The sequence below is a fragment of the Salvelinus fontinalis genome, chromosome 12 (genome assembly GCF_029448725.1).
Source record: "Salvelinus fontinalis isolate EN_2023a chromosome 12, ASM2944872v1, whole genome shotgun sequence".
In the NCBI taxonomy this organism is placed as follows: Eukaryota; Metazoa; Chordata; class Actinopteri; order Salmoniformes; family Salmonidae; genus Salvelinus; species Salvelinus fontinalis.
The window spans coordinates 29,410,085-29,430,043 of record NC_074676.1 but is presented as its reverse complement, the minus strand read 5'-3'; the positions used below and the strand labels follow the sequence as shown (position 1 = coordinate 29,430,043).

General features: G+C 43.1%; 1 protein-coding gene across 2 annotated transcripts; it reads right to left on the bottom strand.

Moving 5' to 3' along the window:
- Window positions 1-504: 504 nt before the first annotated feature.
- On the bottom strand, window positions 505-19,941 carry LOC129867117 (RING finger and SPRY domain-containing protein 1-like). Of its 2 annotated transcripts, none has more exons than XM_055940306.1 (15): window positions 19,604-19,941; window positions 18,378-18,908; window positions 14,694-14,746; window positions 13,274-13,386; window positions 7,563-7,689; window positions 6,651-6,709; window positions 6,450-6,516; window positions 6,247-6,378; window positions 5,890-6,005; window positions 2,784-2,927; window positions 2,588-2,699; window positions 2,328-2,430; window positions 2,016-2,168; window positions 1,771-1,875; window positions 505-1,664 (listed from the first exon to the last, which is right to left on the bottom strand). In XM_055940306.1, exons 2-15 carry the CDS (start codon window positions 18,737-18,739, stop codon window positions 1,568-1,570), a joined length of 1,743 nt encoding a protein of 580 aa, XP_055796281.1. In that variant the 5' UTR covers window positions 18,740-18,908; window positions 19,604-19,941; the 3' UTR covers window positions 505-1,567. The 2 variants fall into 2 exon arrangements, with proteins under 2 accessions (XP_055796281.1, XP_055796282.1); XM_055940307.1 differs by having other exon boundaries at window positions 18,378-18,823.
- Between the last annotated feature and the right edge of the window lie 18 nt (window positions 19,942-19,959).

Here is a 19,959-nt window from a genome sequence, read left to right as displayed (position 1 = left end):
TGAAATTAATGTTAAGTGCGTTTAAGTCCTTTATTGCAATCATGGACTGTAAATTAATTTTCCCTTTTCTGTACCATGATATTGCAGCGTACATATGTAATTCATTCTGACTGATGGGTTTAGTTGTGAATGTAGCCCATGGCTAAATCATGTCAATAATAATGGCATCTTTGACAAGCAACAACATAAGATTACAGTAACTGTCCAGTGAAAATCTCACTTTTAAAAGTTCATATTCCCAAATAATGTTGACTCATCCTATAATCGTATTTGTAGTCAAAGAATACATTGGAGAAAAAACAGACTGTTTCAGAAACGCTTGCTGTGGGGATGAGCTCCCATGAATAGTTTTAATGACCGGTTTACACCCACACATTCTGTTGTTGGGGTACTCCCAAAAAAACCTGCTTTTTAAGATCATTACTTAAATAGTTTTCCTTACAAAAAATGTTCACTCATTGTTTTTAATTATAGTTCATATTTCATAGAAATCTGGAAACACTGGACAGTTACTTGAATACATTTATTATTACAAATATCACAATTCAGAAAACAATGATCAATCAGTAAATCACATCTTTGGGACCCCTGGGGCTACTCCATTAAGACGTTAAGATAAATTGAAAGTGCAATTGTTTCATAAGTTCTTCCATGAATCATTTTCTGGAATGGAGACAATTGGCCCTCCAAATTTGCACTGTGACCAAATGTAGTCATTCATACTAACAGAGATGTGTGATATCTTCTGACAACATCCTCTGATTCTGAATGATTTTCCACAACCACTTCAGGCTATCCCGGGAATCAAAACTATCCCAATTAGCTGTGATTTCAATAACTTAATTTCAATCAACTTAATTTAGTTTTAATTGCACGTACACAAATATGATACTTTTTGAATCAGAGTTCTTTTGTTAATTTTGCAATCTAATTTATAACAGAATGATTATTCAATCAACTCAGAAATGCTTCAAGTAAAGGAGAGAGTGAGAGATGGAGAGTAATAGACAAATCTGTGCTCAGTTGGTATTGTATGTTTGAGCAGGGAGTTAACATAGTCTTTTTGTTGTTGTACCTTTACGTTTAGTCAGAAAACAAGAGAATCACAGATACATTTAAAACGTTTGAGCAGAGATACACAGGACACATTGACCAGATCCTGAGGGAACATTAGGCAGATCCATGTGCAGATACTGTGTGAGTTTATGACATTAAGATTGATGAGGCAATTCTGGAAATGCTGCTGCCTGCTAATATCTCAAAATTGCCTTCCTGCCCTCTCACTCTCCCAGCACTTTCTTGCTCTCAGACTGGTATGGGGCCCATCTCCTCACAGAGAGAACGCTCCATGGAGTGCAGATGAAGAAAAGGTTACCCCTCCTTGTTCTATTCTCCCTACATAGTCTCTCTCCTGGGGGTCTTCGTCAGGTCCCACCAGCACTCCCTCCTCAAATTAGGCCCAGGGTCCGGTCACAAATCCTAGCACAGCCCCATTGTCCTATTGGTTGGGATTGGAGGAGGGGAGGGTTGGGGAGGAGTATTCATGTCCTGTTTTGGAGGTGATGTGTCAAGACACGTGTGAGATGAGTCTGACACGTGTCTGAATGTCCTGGCGACACAGCGGGCATGTCTCCAACTGTAAGGCACACTCCATACACATCCCACTAAGGAGACAGACACAAACACACAGAGGCCATGTAAGGAGCTGTAACACATAGGCAAATGGTTAGATAGGTACAAGTGGTGAAAAAGAGAGGGAAGTTGTTGTACCTGTGTCCGCAGGGTCTCAGCTCCGTATCGGCCATCTGGTCACAGCAGAGGGTGCAGCAGTTGTCTCTGATGCTCACCTGCTTCAGCAGGGCCAGGCGCCGGTGTCTGAGGGAAACACACAAGCAGAGTCATGAAAAGCTACATAGGAGTTCACATAATGTGCAGTTGTAATGTGCAGTTGTTCAACCAGAGTGATCATTTAGAGCCTAACCATTTCCCTCAAGGCTCCATTACCTCAGACTTACCTGGGAAGGATAATCTTCTCATCAGACGCCAGCGAGGCAAAGTCATTGAAGGTGCTGAATTTAACAGATGGGGGGTGGCGGAAGGGCTTCGCCCCAAAGTTAAACTCACATTGTTGGTAGGACATGAAACTTGCTGCTGCAAAGAAGCCAGACCTGAGAAAGAGATGAAGTAGAGAGACTAAGGTAAGTGGAAGAATAGGGAGGACATTGGATGTGGCAGTGAGTTACTGAAATGTACAGCATGTGAATACTTGTGGGGGGTGGATTATGTCCATAGAAGGGAGTGAGCAGGAGTAGGGTGTGTATACTCACGTTGCTGAGGAGAACACCTGCTTCTCTGGGGGGAGTTCATGTCCATTCAGGTAGAAAAGCATCTGCTTCTTACCGAGGTCCAGTAGGAAACCGATGACATCTCCTACAGATCAACAAGAGTGTAAAGCTTAAGCATAGGCTTGTAAGGGCCAGTAGCTCAGTAACAAATGTGTGTAAGCTGAGGTCCCAACAGTCATCTCCCATTACAGCCTGCCTCTCTGAGCTACATAAATCCTGTATGGAGTTCGGGTAGAACTTACCCTCTTTCCAGCAGGGGTGGGAGTGTGGCTTACTGCGAGCATTGTACCAGATTAGCTGCCTGCAGCCATCATATGCACATGAATATTCATCATCTCCTATCCCATAGCCCTCCTGAAACACACACATTATGGCATTCAGTCTAGCATGAATAAACACTGCTTGCTGTGTGTATCAGTAAAGAATGTGAACACTTACATGGTTGAGGAACTTGCTATCCTTGGTGGCCCAGCCAATCTGCATGACCCCTGAGGTGACCACAGTGACCTCATAGTACCACACGCCTGAGTCCACACAGAAGGTACAGCGGACACTCTCGAAGGAGGATGCGTCGCAGCGCGCCTTGGGAGGGGAGAAAAGGGCAGATCTGTTATCTCAATGGAACACAAGTATTATACCCGTCAGTGTACAGTTGGCCAAAAGTTTTGAGAATGACACAAATATAAATTCACAAAGTCTACTGCCTCAGTTTGTATGATGGCAATTTGCATATACTACAGAATGTTATGAAGAGTGATCAGATGAATTGTAATTAATTGCAAAGTCCCTCTTTGCCATGCAAATGAACTGAATCCCCCCAAAACATTTCCACTGCATTTCAGCCCTGTCACAAAAGGACCAGCTGACATCATGTCAGTGATTCTCTCGTTGACACAGGTGTGAGTGTTGACGAGGACAAGGCTGGAGATCACTCTATCATGCTGATTGAGTTCGAATAACAGACTGGAAGCTTCAAAAGGAGGGTGGTGCTTGGAATCATTGTTCTTCCTCTGTCAACCATGGTTACCTGCAAGGAAACACGTGCTGTCATCATTGCTTTGCACAAAAAGGGCTTCACAGGAAAGGATATTGCTGACAGTAAGATTACACCTAAATCAACGATTTATCGGATCATCAAGATCTTCAAGGAGAGCGGTACAATTGTTGTGAAGAAGGCTTCAGGGCGCCCAAGAAAGTCCAGCAAGCGCCAGGACTGTCTCCTAAAGTTGATTCAGCAGCGGGATCGGGACACCACCAGTACAGAGCTTGCTCAAGAATGGCAGCAGGCAGGTGTGAGTGCATCTGCACGCACAGTGAGGAGAAGACTTTGAGGATGGCCTGGTGTCAAGAAGGGCAGCAAAGAAGCCACTTCTCTCCAGGAAAAACATCAGCGACAGACTGATATTCTGCAAAAGGTACAAGGATTGGACTGCTGAGGACTGGGGTAAAGTCATTTTCTCTGATGAATCTCCTTTCCGATTGTTTGGGGCATCCGGAAAAATGCTTGTCCGGAGAAGACAAGGTGAGTGCTACCATCAGTCCTGTGTCATGCCAACAGTAAAGCATTCATGTGTGGGGTTGCTTCTCAGCCAAGGGAGTGGGCTCACTCACAATTTTGCCTAAGAACACAGCCATGACTAAAGAATAATACCAACACATCCTCCGAGAGCAACTTCTCCCAACCATCCAGGAACAGTTTGGTGACGAACAATGCCTTTTCCAGCATGATGGAGCACCTTGCCTTCAGGCAAAAGTGATAACTAAGTGGCTTGGGGAACAAAACATCGATATTTCGGGTCCATGGCCAGGAAACTCCCCAGACCTTAATCCCATTGAGAACTTGTGGTCCATCCTCAAGAGGCGGGTGGACAAACAAAAATCCACAAATTCTTACTAACTCCAAGCATTGATTATGCAAGAATTATTATGCAAGAATGGGCTGCCATCAGTCAGGATGTGGCCCAGAAGTTAATTGACAGCATGCCAGGGCGGATTGCAGAGGTCTTGAAAAAGAAGGGTCAACACTGCAAATATTGACTCTTTGCATCAACTTCATGTAATTGTCAATAAAAGCCTTTGACACTTATGAAATGCTTGTAATTATATTTCAGTATTCCATAGTAACATCTGACAAAAATACCTAAAGACACTGAAGCAGCAAACTTTGTGGAAATTAATATTTGTGTCATTCTCAAAACTTTTGGCCACGACTGAAAAAAGTTTTAGGTACACGCGCCCCCCGTTGACGAAAATGGATAGCTCCTATAGACAGTGAGTCACGTGGCCGTGGCTTGCTATATAAAGCAGGCAGACAGGCAATGAGGCATTCAGTTACTGTTCGATTGAACGTTAGAATGGGCAAAACGAGTGACCTACGCTACTTTGAGCGTGACGTGGTATGATTGTCAGTTCCTGGCGCGCCGGATCCAGCATCTCAGAAACGGCCGGCCTTCTGGCCTTTTCACACACACACACAACAGCGTCTATGGTTTACCGATAATGGTGCAACAAACAAATAACATCCAGTCAGCGGCAGTTCTGTGGGCAAAAACAGCTCGTTGATGAGAGCGGTCGAAAGAATGGCAAGAATCGTGCAAGCTAACAGACGGGACACAAACAGGCAAATAACAGCACAACAGTGGTGTGCAGAACGGCCTCTTGTGAACGCACAACTCGTTGGTCCTTGTCACGGATGGGCTATTGCAGCAGACGACCACACCAGGTTCCACTCCTATTAGCTAAAAGCAAGAAGAAGCGGCTCCAGTCGGCACATGATCACCAACACTGGACAATTGAGGAGTGAAAAACATTGCGATGAATCCCGGTTCCTGTTGCATCATGCTGATAGCAGAGCTAGGATTTGGAGTAAGCAGCATGAGTCCATGGCCCCATCCTGCCTGGTGTCAAAGGTACAGTCTGGTGGCGATGGTGTGGGTAATGTTTTCCTGGCACACGTTAGCTCCCTTGATACCAATCGAGCAATGCTAGAAAGCGACACCTTGAAGAATCCATGCCCCAAATAATTTAGGCTGTTCTGGAGGCAAAGGGGGGGGGGGGGGGTCTGAGCTGCTACTAGATGGGTGTACCTAATAAACTGGCTACATAATAAACTGACTACAGTGTAATGCTGGCCTTTCCCATGACTGTAACATGTAGTATAATAATTCCTTATGTGTGCAACAGTGCCCATACAGAAAGTTGAGTTTGGATCATTCTAGTCACTCCAAGACCACTGTTCTGTTAGGCTTGTTAGATAGTAAGGCTGGGACAATACCAGGATCACAATATTCTTTCCATGGCAAAAATGAAAACCCGAAGCAGAACAAACTCTTTGGTCCTTTAAAAACCTGCTGTATGTAAAATATTGTGCTATAGCTTGGAAAATAAATACATGTGACTCTGGATGACAGCATAATGTTTGTTTCCAACATCAGGAAAGTTTTCCTAAAGAAGTTACATCCGCTTCCTGTTTTGTTTCCTTGCCACGATACTAACGAGATCGAGATGCTGGTTTTGTCCCGGCCCTTCTACATACACCCCTCACCTCGAGTCCACTAGGAGAGATCTTAAGATACTCGCTGACGTCGTTGCTGTTCAGCATGGCATTGATGTTGCTCAGGTTCACCTTCTCATAGGTGAACTGACGACCATCTTTCAGGACTGAGGAAAGGGAATGGTATAAGTCAGTCTCTCACACACACGCACACCTCCTCAACCAATCTCAACTGTGCTGCTAAGTGCATATTCTGAAGGCACATCACACCCTGCAAGGAGCTTAAAGCCTCTTCACACAAGGAACAATGGACTGCTGCTAAAGCCAAGAGCACTGTGGGGAAATTTGTTGTGTGGGGAAATATGGATGAGAACTGTCTTCACTAACATGATGTAGTCTACTACTCACAGAGGTTATCCAGGCTCCATTGGGAACAGAAGCCGACCTGGCGCTTCAGGTAGTCTGTGTGGTCAGCCCACGATTCCAGAATCCCCAGCCGGTCACCTATACACGACTCGGACACTGTTAGCTTGTTCTCACCTGCAACAGTGAAATATGACAGTTAGTTGTCCGTTTCTTGGCCAATGTACAGGAGTTGGGGACAAACTTACTGGTCTGTGAGAACTTCTCCAAGGCTATGAGGGCAAAGAGCATAACAGTAGGATGTGCCTCAGAACTCTGGGAACAGAGATTGACATAAATTAGACAAGGTCTCATCCTCATTCTACAGAAAAACGACATGCAACCAAGTACATGACTATTGACAGCTTGTAACAGAATTTATGATATTCTAGATCTGTGTGTTCTCTCACCAGGCTCTCCAGCAGGTACTCCAGGGTTCCAGGGCTCAGGAGTCCAATGCTCGCTGGACCTGAGAGATGAGACATGTGGAGTGGCGTTAGGAGGAGAAACAATGCTCAGGGCCACAGTAAAAGCACAGGATTGCACCAAGGTTACCTCAGATCTTCCAGAGAAAGAAAAGGTGCAGTTCACAGTTTGGGTTGTAAACAAACAGACATTTTTTATTTAACTAGGCAAGTCAGTTAAGAACAAATTCTTATTTACAATGATGGCCTAGGAACAGTGGGTTAACTGTGTTGTGGGTTAACATCTCTGTGTTGTTTTTGTCGCACTGCGTTGCTTGATCTTGGCCAGGTCACAGTTGAAAATGAAAACTTGTTCTCAACTGGCCTACCTGATTAAATAAAGGTGAAATATATATATATATATATATATATATATATATATATATATATATATATATATATATTTTAAACTGCCTTGTTCAGGGGCAGAACGACAGATTTTTACCTTTTCAGCTCAGGGATTCGATCTAGCAACCTTTCGGTTACTGGCCCAACGCTCTAACCAATAGGCTACCTGCCGCCCCTACATTGATTAGTAGAGGCAACCCCTGTTGGGTATGTCAGACAGACTGAATCATTTCACCCTGACCACCCTCCACAGCCCAGTGCTGCAGGCTCTGCAGAGCTGTCAGAGCAAAGGCAGAGCACTTTGGCCATGTCATGACAGACCAACTCAAACCTGCTGGATCAGCGCTTTCAGTTCACACTGACCACTTGATATGCTAAAAACTGGTTGAGCAGCTCGGGTCAAATAACCTGGAGCATTAGAGAGCATTTTCATACATATTCACGCGGTATATTCTGTGAGTTGGTGTGTGTGTAAGAGAATGAGGGAGATCAGGTTGCATCCACACTCACCAGCCAGTTTCTCAGCCAGGCAGCCCAGTACAGCTGTAGTGTTGCGGTGCTTGGAAGGGATGACAGCATCCTGGTGGGCCACAGTGGAACTCAGGCTCAGCATCCCGGACAGCTTCTGTAGAGCGTCCTAACAAAGTAAGGGAAACAAGCACTGTTATGAAAGTCCAACACAGAAAAACCTTTAGATTGGCAATGTTCAAATCTACTTAATACCCACTTTCTCTGTAAGCCTATATGGAATAAAACAGGTAAGGCAACAGGCTACACTGACTAGATAAACAAAAACACTGAATCCCTCTCAATAGATAGTAAAAATTCTGAGCCAAGACTGTGGGTTTTTCTTGTTCAAAAGATGAATCTTTAAGAGACAAAAGTACAGTGCTGACTCAAAGCAGAGAAATACACTAAAAGTTGGCCTCCAGCAGAAAAACCCTGTACTTGACAATAAGATTGGCGTGTTGTGATCAGCTGCTCTCAAGGAGTGCGTAGGAGTGGACAATCATGCTTTGGGAATTTGCGCTTTGAATTAAGAGTACTGTGTAGGCATAAGGCAAGGAAGATGGATCGTAGCGACATTACAGGTAGGGCCCTATAAAATCTGTTTAAAAAACACAGAATTCCATTTAGTTTTTCCCCAACTGCCGTTCTCGTTTGTTTATCAAGGTATCCGTTTTCCCCATTTTTTTCAGGTTTTCGCTCAAAATCACACTTAGAACATACTATTTAGTTTTTCTATAAACTAAGTCCACAACAATGATTATACCACATCCGGAGACCTCTACAGAGGTCTGGAAAAAATATAATATATATAGAATTTAATCCAACTGCGCACCAGCCAGAGACCGTCGTTTGTTAGCGATGTTTCTGTAGCGCTCATGTGAATGCAGTGCCCCCCCCCCCCTCTCCTAAATTTAATAGTAAAGACGTACTTTAACTGTAAAAATGTATTACCCTTTTAAAATGTGCCATGAACACAACCTTTTTTTATTTTATTTTTTATTTTTACCTTTATTTAACTAGGCAAGTCAGTTAAGAACAAATTCTTATTTTCAATGACGGCCTAGGAACAGTGGGTTAACTGCCTGTTCAGGGGCAGAACGACAGATTTGTACCTTGTCAGCTTGGGGATTTTAACTTGCAACCTTTCGGTTACTAGTCCAACGCTCTAACCACTAGGCTACCCTGCCGCCCCAAACCTGTCATGTTTTCATCGGATTGTGAAAACAAATCACTTCAAAAAGTAGGTTACGTTTGCACATTTATCCAAAATAAATTTCAGCATCTGAACAGTGCACTCATTAACTTTCTAGCAAAAACTCTCACTGGAGAAAGTACCAGAGCGAGCGAAACAGCACCCCTCTGTCTTAATATACACTGAGGGTACAAAACATTACAAAACACTGCTCTTTCCATGACAGACTGACCAGGTGAAAGCTATGATCCCTTATTGATGTCACCTGCTAAATCCACTTCAAATCAGTGTAGATGAAGGGGAGAAAGGTTAAAGAAGGACTTTTAAGCCTTGAGACATGGATTGTGCATGTCAGCCATTCAGAGGGTGAATGGGCAAGACAGAAGATTTAAGTGATTTACAGTGGCTTGCAAAAGTATTCACCTCCCTTGGCATTTTTCCTATTTTGTTGCCTAACAACCTGGAATTAAAATGGATTTCTTGGGGGGTTTGTATCATTTGATTTACACAACATGCCTACCACTTTGAAGATGCTAAATATTTTTTATTGTGAAACAAAGAAAGACGAAAAACTTGAGCGAGCATAACTATTCACCCCCCCAAAGTCAATATTTCGTAGAGCCACCTTATGCAGCAATTACAGCTGCAAGTCTCGGAGTATGTCTGGGATTTTTGCCCATTCTTCAGAGCAAAACTGCCCCAGCTCCTTCAAGTTGAATGGGTTTCACTGGTGTACTGCAATCATACCACAGATTCTCAATTGGATTGAGGTCTGGGTTTGAATAGGCCATTCCAAGACATTTAAATGTTTCCCCTTAAACCACTCGAGTGTTGCTTTAGCAGTATTGTTAGGGTCATTGTCCTGCTGGAAGGCGAACCTCTGTCCCAGTCTCAAATCTCTGGAAGACAAACAGGTTTCCCTCAAGAATTTCCCTGTATTTAGCGCCATCCATCATTCCTTCAATTCTGACCAGTTTCCCAGGCCCTGCCGATGAAAAACATCCCACCAACATGATGCTGCCACCACCATGCTTCACTGTGGGGATGGTGTTCTCAGGGGAGTTAGGAGTCGGTGTTGGGTTTGCGCCAGACATAGCGTTTTCCTTGATGGCCAAAAAGCTTAATTTTAGTCTCATCTGACCAGAGTACCATCTTCAATATGTTTGGGGAGTCTCCCACATGCCTTTGGCGAACCCCAAAAGTCTTTGCTTATTTTTGTTCTTTAAGCAATGGCTTTTGTCTGGCCACTCTTCCGTAAAGCCCAGCTCTGTGGAGTGTATGGCTTAAAGTGGTCCTATGGACAGATAATCCAATCTCCGCTGTGAAGCTTTGCAGCTCCTTCAGGGTTATCTTTGGTCTCTTTGTTGCCTCTCTGATTAATGCCCTCCTTGCCTGGTCTGTGAGTTTTGGTGGGCGGCCCTCTCTTGGCAGGTTTGTTATGGTGCCATATTCTTTTGATTCTTTAATAATGGATTTAATGGTGCTCCGTGGGATGTTCAAAATATCAGATATTTTATTTTATTTTTTATAACCCAACCCTGATCTGTACTTCTCCACAACTTTGACCCTGACCTGTATGGAGAGCTCCTTGGCCTTCATGGTGCTGCTTGCTTGGTGGTGTTGCAGACTCTGGGGCCTTTCAGAACAGGTGTATATATACACTGAGATCATGTGACCCGTAAAAAAAGTCCACCTGTGTGCAATCTAACTAATTATGTGACTTCTGAAGGTGATTGGTAGCACCAGATCTTATTTAGGGGAGCTCATAGCAAAGGGGTTGAATACATATGCACGCACCACTTTTCTCTTTAAAACAAGTAATTTTTTTCATTTCACTTCACCAATTTGGATTATTTTGTGTACGTCCATTACATGAAATCCAAATGAATATCAATTTAAAATGCCAGGTTGTAATGCAACAAAATAGGTAAAATGCCAAGGGGGATGAATACTTTTGCAAGGCACTGTAGAACGGGGTATGGTAGTAGGTGCCATACCCCGCCATAGTAGGTGCACACCGGTTTGAGTGTGTCAAGAACTGGAACAGTGCAGGATTTTTCACACTCAACAGTTTCCCGTGTTTATCAATAATAGTCCACCACCCAAAGGACATACAGCCAACATCAGACAACTGTGGGAAGCATTGGAGTCAATATGAGCCAGCACCATCGTGGAACACTTGACAACTTGTAGAGTACATGACGCAATGAATTAAGGCTGTTATGAGGGCAAAAGGGGGTGCAAAGCATTATTAGGAAGGTGTTCCTAATGTTTTGTACACTAAGTATATGTAGAACATGTATCGGATTCATTGCCATACTCTTCTTGGCCAGAAAGCCACTGCGCCTCACGGGTGGCGCAGTGGTCTAGGGCACTGCATCGCAGTGCTAGCTGCACCACCAGAGTCTCTGGGTTCGCGCCCAGCCTGGGCTGGGTTCGCGCCCAGGCCCTGTCGCAGCCGGCCGCAACCGGGAGGTCCGTGGGGCGACGCACAATTGGCATAGCGTCGTCCGGGTTAGGGAGGGTTTGGCCGGTAGGGATATCCTTGTCTCAGTATGTAAAATGTAATAAAATGTATGCACTCTACTGTAAGTCGCTCTGGATAAGAGCGTCTGCTAAATGACTAAAATTTAAATGTAAAGCAGGTGGTGCTCCAATAGTGCTCACTAGATTAGTGTCTTAAGTGCAACAGTGTGTGATGATTATTTTTACAGTCTATGGTAAGGATGGTCAGGAAATCGTTGATTAAAACCCAATCAAAATAGGTTGATGCATGTCGATTGTGTAAAGAGGACACCTCATAACAGAATGCAATATTGCAAACTAGCATACAGAACCACTCCTTCCCGATCTGAAAACAGCGATGAACATAACATGTAGCAACAACAGGCATGTGGGGGGAGGGTTCTTGAAATGTAACATCCAATCAAAATCTTGCCGCTTGCAGCCAGCAAACCATTCAAACCATTTTTACAATACAAAATCCTCCAGACCTCCAAGAGAGGCGTGACAGCAACATGATTTTTAGTTATGGCATAGCCGACAAGAGACTACTACTACTACTAAACTAACATATGCAATTTTTTTAAGATGGTCATACCAAGGAAATTTAGGTATTTGATTTGGAAATGTAGGACCCCTGTATAAAAGGAAACATGAAGAAACATTGAGTTTGGGCTTACTGCTATTAGCCTATAGACACACTGAATAACAGATTCATACACGGAAAAACAGATGGTAAATGTTTTTTTATAAAAAAGGGAAGTCTGTTTTGAAGTGTCTGTCCTATATCTAAGAGATAAAAGAAAGCTCAGGATTAAAAAAATGTTTTACCGTGGAATTACCTGTATACCTTTGACTATAAATTCCATACATTTTTCGGCCCGGTACCGGGTTACCTCCAGAGTCCCTGTGACACTTGTGTGTGTGTGTGTGTGTGTGTGTGTGTGTGTGTGTGTGTGTGTGTGTGTGTGTGTGTGTGTGTGTAGAACAAAATGGAGTACACCATAGTGTTCGTGGGAGTCTCATCTTTCAATAGAGGGGTAATATTAATTTGTAGGCCAAACCGTTTGGTTTTTCCATGAGAAGACATATTTATTTTTGAGACATCTCCAGGTCTGACAAACAGCACTGCCACCTTCCACCGCGGATTCCGGAAGACCGACATCGGCTGATGCGGTGGATAGAGACGCATCCCATGCAAAAAAAAAACATCTCTAGCTTAACATGGGGATTTTTTTTTTGCATTTATTATACCTCGAGCAGAGCTTGGTGGGCATCAAGCAGATAAATTATTATTACATTTTTTATGCCCAGCTCATGAGGCCCCTTGATGATGTGAGGCCTAAGGCAATTGCCTCGTCTGCCTAATGATAAGTCCGCCGTTGCCTCTTCAGAAAGTTTTAGGGAGGCCTCCCGAGTGGGGCAGCGGTCTAAAGCACTACAGACCCGGGTTCGATCCCAGGCTGTGTCACAACCGTCCGTGACTGGGAGTCCCATAGGGCGGCGCACAATTGGCCCAGTGTCGTCTGGGTTAGGGGGCTCTACCTGGCTCATTACGCTCTAGCGACTTCTTGTGGCGGGCTGGGCGCCTGCAGGCCCACCTCAAGTGTTTCCTCCGAGACATTGGTGTGGCTGGCTTCTGGTTTAAGCGAGCGGGTGTTAAGAAGCGCGGTTTGATGAGTCATGACTCGACCTTCGCCTCTCCCAATCCCATTGGGGAGTTGCAGTGATGAAACAAGATCATAATTGGATATCACGAAATTGGGGAGAAAAAGGGGGTAAAAAATACAAGGAACGTTTTAGGGAAAATACAAATGACCGATGTATTTGTCTTATGAAAATCGTTGGCAAATGAATGCATTTTTTAATAACTTGAATACATTTAGTTGATTTCCTACATTTCAATACATTTTTGAATTCCTTTTGAAAATGTCTGGATTTTGTCCACGTTCTCGAGAACGCAGATTTTATCAGGCCCAAGTGGGAACTAGAGACCCAGATGGTAACTAGTACTTACTTTTGTGGGCAATGGGCACTCATCAAGCAGCAGGGTGATCACAGCTGGTCCCAATGGGTCGTCCAGTGGTATCACCCGGATCAGAGACTGGACCACCTCCAACCAGCCGTCATCTTAGGTAGCATAGGGGATAGGGCAGGGGAGGGAGTGGAGGTTAGCAGCGGAGAGCAAAACTGGTAATTAACAGCCCCATTGCTCTTTGTAGTTAGTTGTCACACTTGATGCAGATATGCAGTCATTGAGGTTGTTGAAACATGTCTGCTTGGGGGCTTTCTTGTGCATCATCACTCAACTGGCCAGAAACCGAAACTCATTTACGGTTGAATTCTGTTGAAAGTGAGGAATTTTGGGGTTTCTCTTCCCCCTGCCAATCCTCAATTCAAAAGAATTGACTCATTTCTAACCTTTCCCTGTGATCAGACTATGCAACCCACTGTGTACTTCCCTCTGTGGCAACAGCAGCACATAAGGCAGATTGATGTCTTTTACAGATATCCACAACATCATTGATGAACATAAGAAAAGCTGAAATGCGGTGGTGAATAAAATACTAGTGACCCTTTATATCCCACCACCAGCTATCCCACTCCTATCCCTGATAAGGCCCAGGAATAACTCCATTCTTCCCTTTCCATAGCGGAGAGTCAACACCTGACTGCCCTGCCCCAAACCTACAACTCTCTCAACCATCAAAGGAAGAGATGCACTTATAAAGTAAACAGCACAGTTGTGGCAATGAGAGGGGACAATACATGCTGGAGGGCAGGATACAGTAGTTAAGACCCAGTTAGGCTGTGCTAAATCCACCTCTTAGATACCAGCCAAGGAAAGGCTCAGACCTGCCACTCACTAGCATAATGCTCTGGAAGCATGGGTCTTGTTCTCAAAATGAATAGCTTAAAAGGGGAATGGTAAAAGGTTACAAACAAGGCTCTTCGGTCTCTCTTTATGTAGTGTTGTCTGTCTTGTCGTGATGTGTGTTTTATTTTACTTATTTGATTTATTTTTAATCCCAGTCCCCACAGCTGGCCTTTTGCCTTTTGGTAGGCCGTCATTATAAATAAGAATTTGTTCTTAACTGACTTGCATAGTTAAATAAAGGTTAAATCAAAAATAAAAGGCTCATTAATGTAGAATGAACACATTCTAGCTGAAGGATCAGATGAGATTGACTAATAGGCAGGCAGAAAGGCACATTATGGCCTGAGGACAGAGACTGACTGGATAGCCAGCATTAGCATCATTATGCCGGCTAGAAGAGCCTTGAACAACCTTAAGATACACTAGTCATCGATATCCGTAGGTTACAGCTGACAAGAGGCCTCACTAAGTATTTAATTTGACACAGAGGAGATAAAGCATCAGAGGACAGAGTTCCTCTTACTGTTCTCATAAGCAATCATAAGTACATCTGTCTTACCTGTTTCTGCCATCTCATGCAGCGTGATCATGGAGTAGGGAGGCTCTTGGTCACTGACAAAAAAACAAAATGTGATGGTGAACAGAGATTCTTGTGACAATGAAGTTCAATCATTGGTTACATCTGGTCTAAGCAGTTACGAAATTCAGATGACAAGTCGGAGGCAGAGAGAGTGGAGTAGTGTGATGGATGTGCGTGTGACTGTTGTCGTTTTGTCTGCGAGCAAGACTGGCCCATCGGCCTCCCTCACCCTGCCTGTAAATCTGACCACTAACAGCAGTAATACTGATCCCTGGGGAACCCCTCCTGGATAACCCAAGAGGAGAATCTGTCTTCAAATCCAATCTTATTGGTTGCATACACATATTTTTCTGCTGTTATCACAGGTTATCATCCTTATGTTTCTAGCTCCAACAGTGCAGTAAGACAACAATACACACAAATAATTAGTCTGGAATATACAGTACTATTCAAAAGTTTACACCTACTCATTTAAGGGTTTTTCTTTATTTGACTATTTACTACATTGTAGAATAATAGTGAAGACGTCAAAACTATGATATAACACATATGGAATCATGTGGTAACCAAAAAACAAAAAGGTTTTAAACAAATCAAAATATATTTGATGAGATTCTTCAAAGTAGCCACCCTTTGCCTTGATGACAGCTTTGCACTCTTGGCATTCTCTCATCCAGCTTTATGAGGAATACTTTTCCAAGTCTTGAAGTAGTTCCCACATATGCTGAGCACTTGTTGGCTGTTTTTACTTCACTCTGTGGTCCAACTCATCCCAAACCATCTCAATTGGGTTGAGGTTGGGTGATTGTGGAGGCCAGGTTATCTGATGCAGCACTCCATCACTCTCCTTCTTGGTCAAATAGCCCTTACACAGCCTGGTGGTGTGTTGGGTCACTGTCCTGCTGAAAAACAAATGATAGTGGGACTAAGCACAAACCAGATGAGATGGCGTATCGCTGCAGAATGCTGTGGTAGCCATGCCAGTTAAGTGTGCCTTGAATTCTAAATAAATCACAGTGTCACAAAGCACCCCCACACCATCACACCTCCTCCTACATGCTTCACGGTGGGAACCACACATGCGGAGATCGCCCGCTCACCTACTGAGTCTCACAGACACGTCGGTTGGAACCAAAAATCTCAAATGTGTACTCATCAGACCAAAGGATAGATTTCCACCGGTCTAATGTCCATTGCTCGTGTTTCTTGGCCCAAGCAAGTCTCTTCTTATTATTGGTGTCCTTTAGTAGTGGTTTCTTTGCAGCAATTCGACCATGAAGGCCTTATTCATGCAGTCTCCTCTGAACAGTTGATGGTGAGATGTGTCTGTTAGTATGAACTCTGAAGGATTTATTTGGGCTGCAAATTCTGAGGCTGGTAACTCTACTGAACTTATCCTCTGCAGTAGAGGTAACTTTGGGTCTTCTCTTCCTGTGTCAGTCCTCATGAAAGCCAGTTTCATCAAAGCGCTTGATGTCATTTCTCTTTGCTTATGTGAGCTGTTTTTGCCATTATATGGACTTTGTTTTTTACCAAATAGAGCTATCTTCTGTATACCACCCTTACCTTGTCACAACACAACTGATTGGCTCAAACACATTAGGAAAAGAAATTCCACAAATTAACTTTTAATTTAAATGCATTCCAGGTGACTACCTCATGAAGCTGGTTGAGAGAATGCCAAGAGTGTGCAAAGCTGTCAAGGAAAAGAGTGGCTACTTTAAAGAATCTCAAATATAAAATATATTTTGATTTGTTTAACACTTTTTTGGTTACTACATGATTTCCATATGTGTTATTTAATAGTTTAACTATTATTCTACAAATGTAAAATAAAGAAAAAACGTTGAATGAGTAGGTGTGTCCAAACTTTTGACTGGTACTGTGTGTATAATATATACATACACACACACGGTCAAAAGTTAACATCTCAATTTTTCCAGTTTTTATTGAAATTCACATTTTAATGTCTTAATGTACTCTGAAATTAAATCATAGAAAAAAATAAACAATTGGGGACCAAGAAATTATGTATTAGTTTTGTTTAGCAAAATGTAATCTACATTTTTTACTCAAAGTAGTCACCTTTTGCAGTTTTAACAGCCGAACACACTCAAGGCATTCTTTCAACAATGGAAATCAAATATTGTTCGGAACGTTCTTCCCAACACTGTTCTAGAAGTTCCCACAAATGTGTTGCACTTGTAGGTTGCTTTGCTTTCACCCTTCTGCCCAGTTCATCCCAAACCAGCTCGATGGGGTTTAAGTCTGGAGACTGTGCTGGCCACTCCATGATTTGAAGCCTACTGTGTTGTTCTTTTCTTCTAAGGTAGTTGTGACATAGCCTGGATGTATGTTTTGGGTCATTATCTTACTGTAGGATGGACCCCTGACTAACTAGGCGTACACCAGAGGGTATGGCATGGCACTGCAAAATGCTGTGCCGTTTTGGTTCAGGGTGCCGACTCTGGATCCAGCCAAAGAGCCCCAGACCATCACACATCCTCCTCCATGTTTGACAGTTGGTGTCACACACTGAGGAACCATCCTTTCGCCTACTCGACAGCATACAAAAACCCTGCGTGATGAACCGAAGAATTAACATTTTGAGTAGTCCACTGGCAGTGCTTCATGGCCCAGGCAAGCCTCTTTTTCTAATTTTGCCATCTTAGCAATGGCTTTCTTACTGCCACTCGACCTGTCAAACCTGCAGCTCGATGTCTTCTCTTCACAGTTGAAACTGAGACTTGCTTACTTCGACCAGTGTTTAGCTGTGCTTGAAGCTGTTGTCCTGTGAGCCACCTATCACGCAAGCTGTTGACTATCAGAAACGTGTCTTCTGATTCTGTTGTGGCTTTGGGTCTGCCAGACCTCTTCCCATCAGAGTTTCCAAGTGCATTTTGATGGTGTAGGAAACTGTACTCACTGACACCTTGGCTTTCTTTGCAATTTCTCTAAAGAAAATAACTACACTATAGGGGTTATTATAATGGTCTGTCTGTCACCTTTTGTTAATGCCTTTTCCTCACCATTATGATAGCAGTATACTACTTCCTGCTGTACAATGTCCAAATAATGCTTAAGAGGGTGTAGTAACACAGTCTGTTCCAACACTGCTTTTATACCGACAGGTTTTTGTAAGTTATCAACAAAAGTTGGGACACCTGTAGGAATTGTTAGTATCAAGGCTCAATTTACTTCCATTGCTGCAGAACAGCTGTAAGTTGTTAACCCATTACTTGTTCCATGAAAAAGGCCTTAAAAAAAAAAAAAAACTCAGAAATGTACATTATTTTTTAGTTTTTGATAAACTTTCTTTTTTTAAACCTCTGGCAGTTTGCTGCTTACCTTTGTACCATTTCAGGTTATTACCTGGCCTTGATCTCACAAAAAAATTGAAAAATGGGGGTGTTCTAAAACTTTTGACTAGTAGTGTGTATGCATGCATACATACATACACTCACCGAACAAAAATATAAACCTCAAGACCATGTTAATGACCATGTTAATGCCTGAAATGCCAACAAAAGGGAGTGCATAATCTGAACAAACTATACTACAGTCCTGACACATTATATTCAACTACACTTGTGAAGGGAAGCAAGGTTTATTATGCATGCCACGGCCACTTGCTTAGTTGGAAATTACATTTCAAACACTTACTTGTCAACTAGAGTCCTGATGACAGCAAGTGTGTCCAGCACCAGCCCGTCCACATTTTGTTTCTTCCGGCGAGGTTCATGGGGTCCCCGTCCACGGCGGGGCGGTCTGACTGGGTCCCGGGGCCGACTGGTTCGTGCCTCCGGGTGATCAGCAGCAGTGTGATCAACTCGCCTGAGCTGCCCGCGAGTTGCCGATCCATCATCCACATCACTGTCTTCTCTACAAACACAGCTGTTTCCCATGGTTCTGGTTGTCCTGAGGCTTTCCCAAACCCGTAGTGAATGTAGCTGCTCCAAAGAGAGCAGTAGAACCTGTTCAAGGCTCCTGCTAGCACAGAATGCAATCCAAGAAGCTACTATCATATCATTTGGCGCACTCGTGGAGGCGTCTCATGACAATCCGGGTGGGGACGTCAATCATGGTGCTACTCTGCAGATGGATGGCAACTAGGAGGAGTGGCACAGATCAGCAGTGTTACAGTGAACAATAATCGTCATACAGGAAGTCCACGTGCACTTTCCAAACTCTGACCTGTGTAAAATAACATTGATGAAAAGAATACATGTTCAAGATAAACAAAATGCACTGAGAAATTAAAATATGTAGCTAGCCAATGTTGTTGATTAACATTAAAGAATATACTAGTTAGCTAACATTATATACGGCTATTTGGTACAGTTTAGTTGTTAGATTTCAGTCAAATTTAGCTAACGTTAGTTAGATACGCTTGTTATGACTAATTTATGCCAAGGCTAAATTGACTGGCTGTAACAACATCCATGTTGAAAAGGATAATGCGAGTTAGCTGGTGCTAACGTTACACAAAATAATGGTAAATAGCTAAAACAGCCATGTTGAAACTGCTAATGCGAGTTAGTTGTCTGGTTAGCAGCTAACGTTTACGTTACACCAAAGATAACAGCTAACCCTTTTGTCTGTGGTTACGCTGTTGACCCCACAGGAAGCTATTTATTGTATATAATGAGAGACGTTTTATTGAACTGTAGCTAACTACAAATTAGTTTAACGTTACCAAATGAGTAAGCTAACCTGCTGACTGTTAGTCAGATAGCTAGCTAATTTAATACCTAGCATTAGCCACTTTTCACACCCCCATGTTACATGACAACATTAAATGTGGCTAAACTAGCTCATGTTTGCTCTCATGAGATGCTTGTTGGTTCTATATAGGCGTGAAAATAATAGCTCGCGAGCTAGCTACTTACCTTGCAAAATAGCTGGTAATGTCCTCAGATAGTTAACGAGTTACGACAATAATCAAGATGAATAGGCCCCTGAAAAGCTTTACGAAAAACGCTTTTACTTTAAACTAGCTATCTACCCGTTAGCCAAGCTAGCTAGGTAGCTAACTAAACAAAAAGGGGAGCTTGCAAGCACAAACTAGTTAGTGTAACGTTAGATGGTTAACAATCCCATTTAATCTGCTCTTTATTGATTCAATCGGGTATAACGCCCTCAAACCCATTTATTTAATTTCGTGTACGGCTGTACTGATAACTAACTAGCCTAGTTCCGTAGCGTCAGCTACCCCCCACCCCCCCACGATCAGCTGTCTTCAAAT

Bases quoted from the DNA above. Each gene is read 5' to 3' on its own strand.
- LOC129867117 (XM_055940306.1), bottom strand. From the start codon at position 18,739: ATGATAGTAGCTTCTTGGATTGCATTCTGTGCTAGCAGGAGCCTTGAA. The intron at 7,690-13,273 runs GTAAGTACTAGT...TTACTTTGTTAG, and splicing joins AGTGCCCATTGCCCACAAAA to GACGCTCTACAGAAGCTGTC. The intron at 2,169-2,327 runs GTGAGTATACAC...TCTCTTTCTCAG, and splicing joins CAGGTGTTCTCCTCAGCAAC to GTCTGGCTTCTTTGCAGCAG.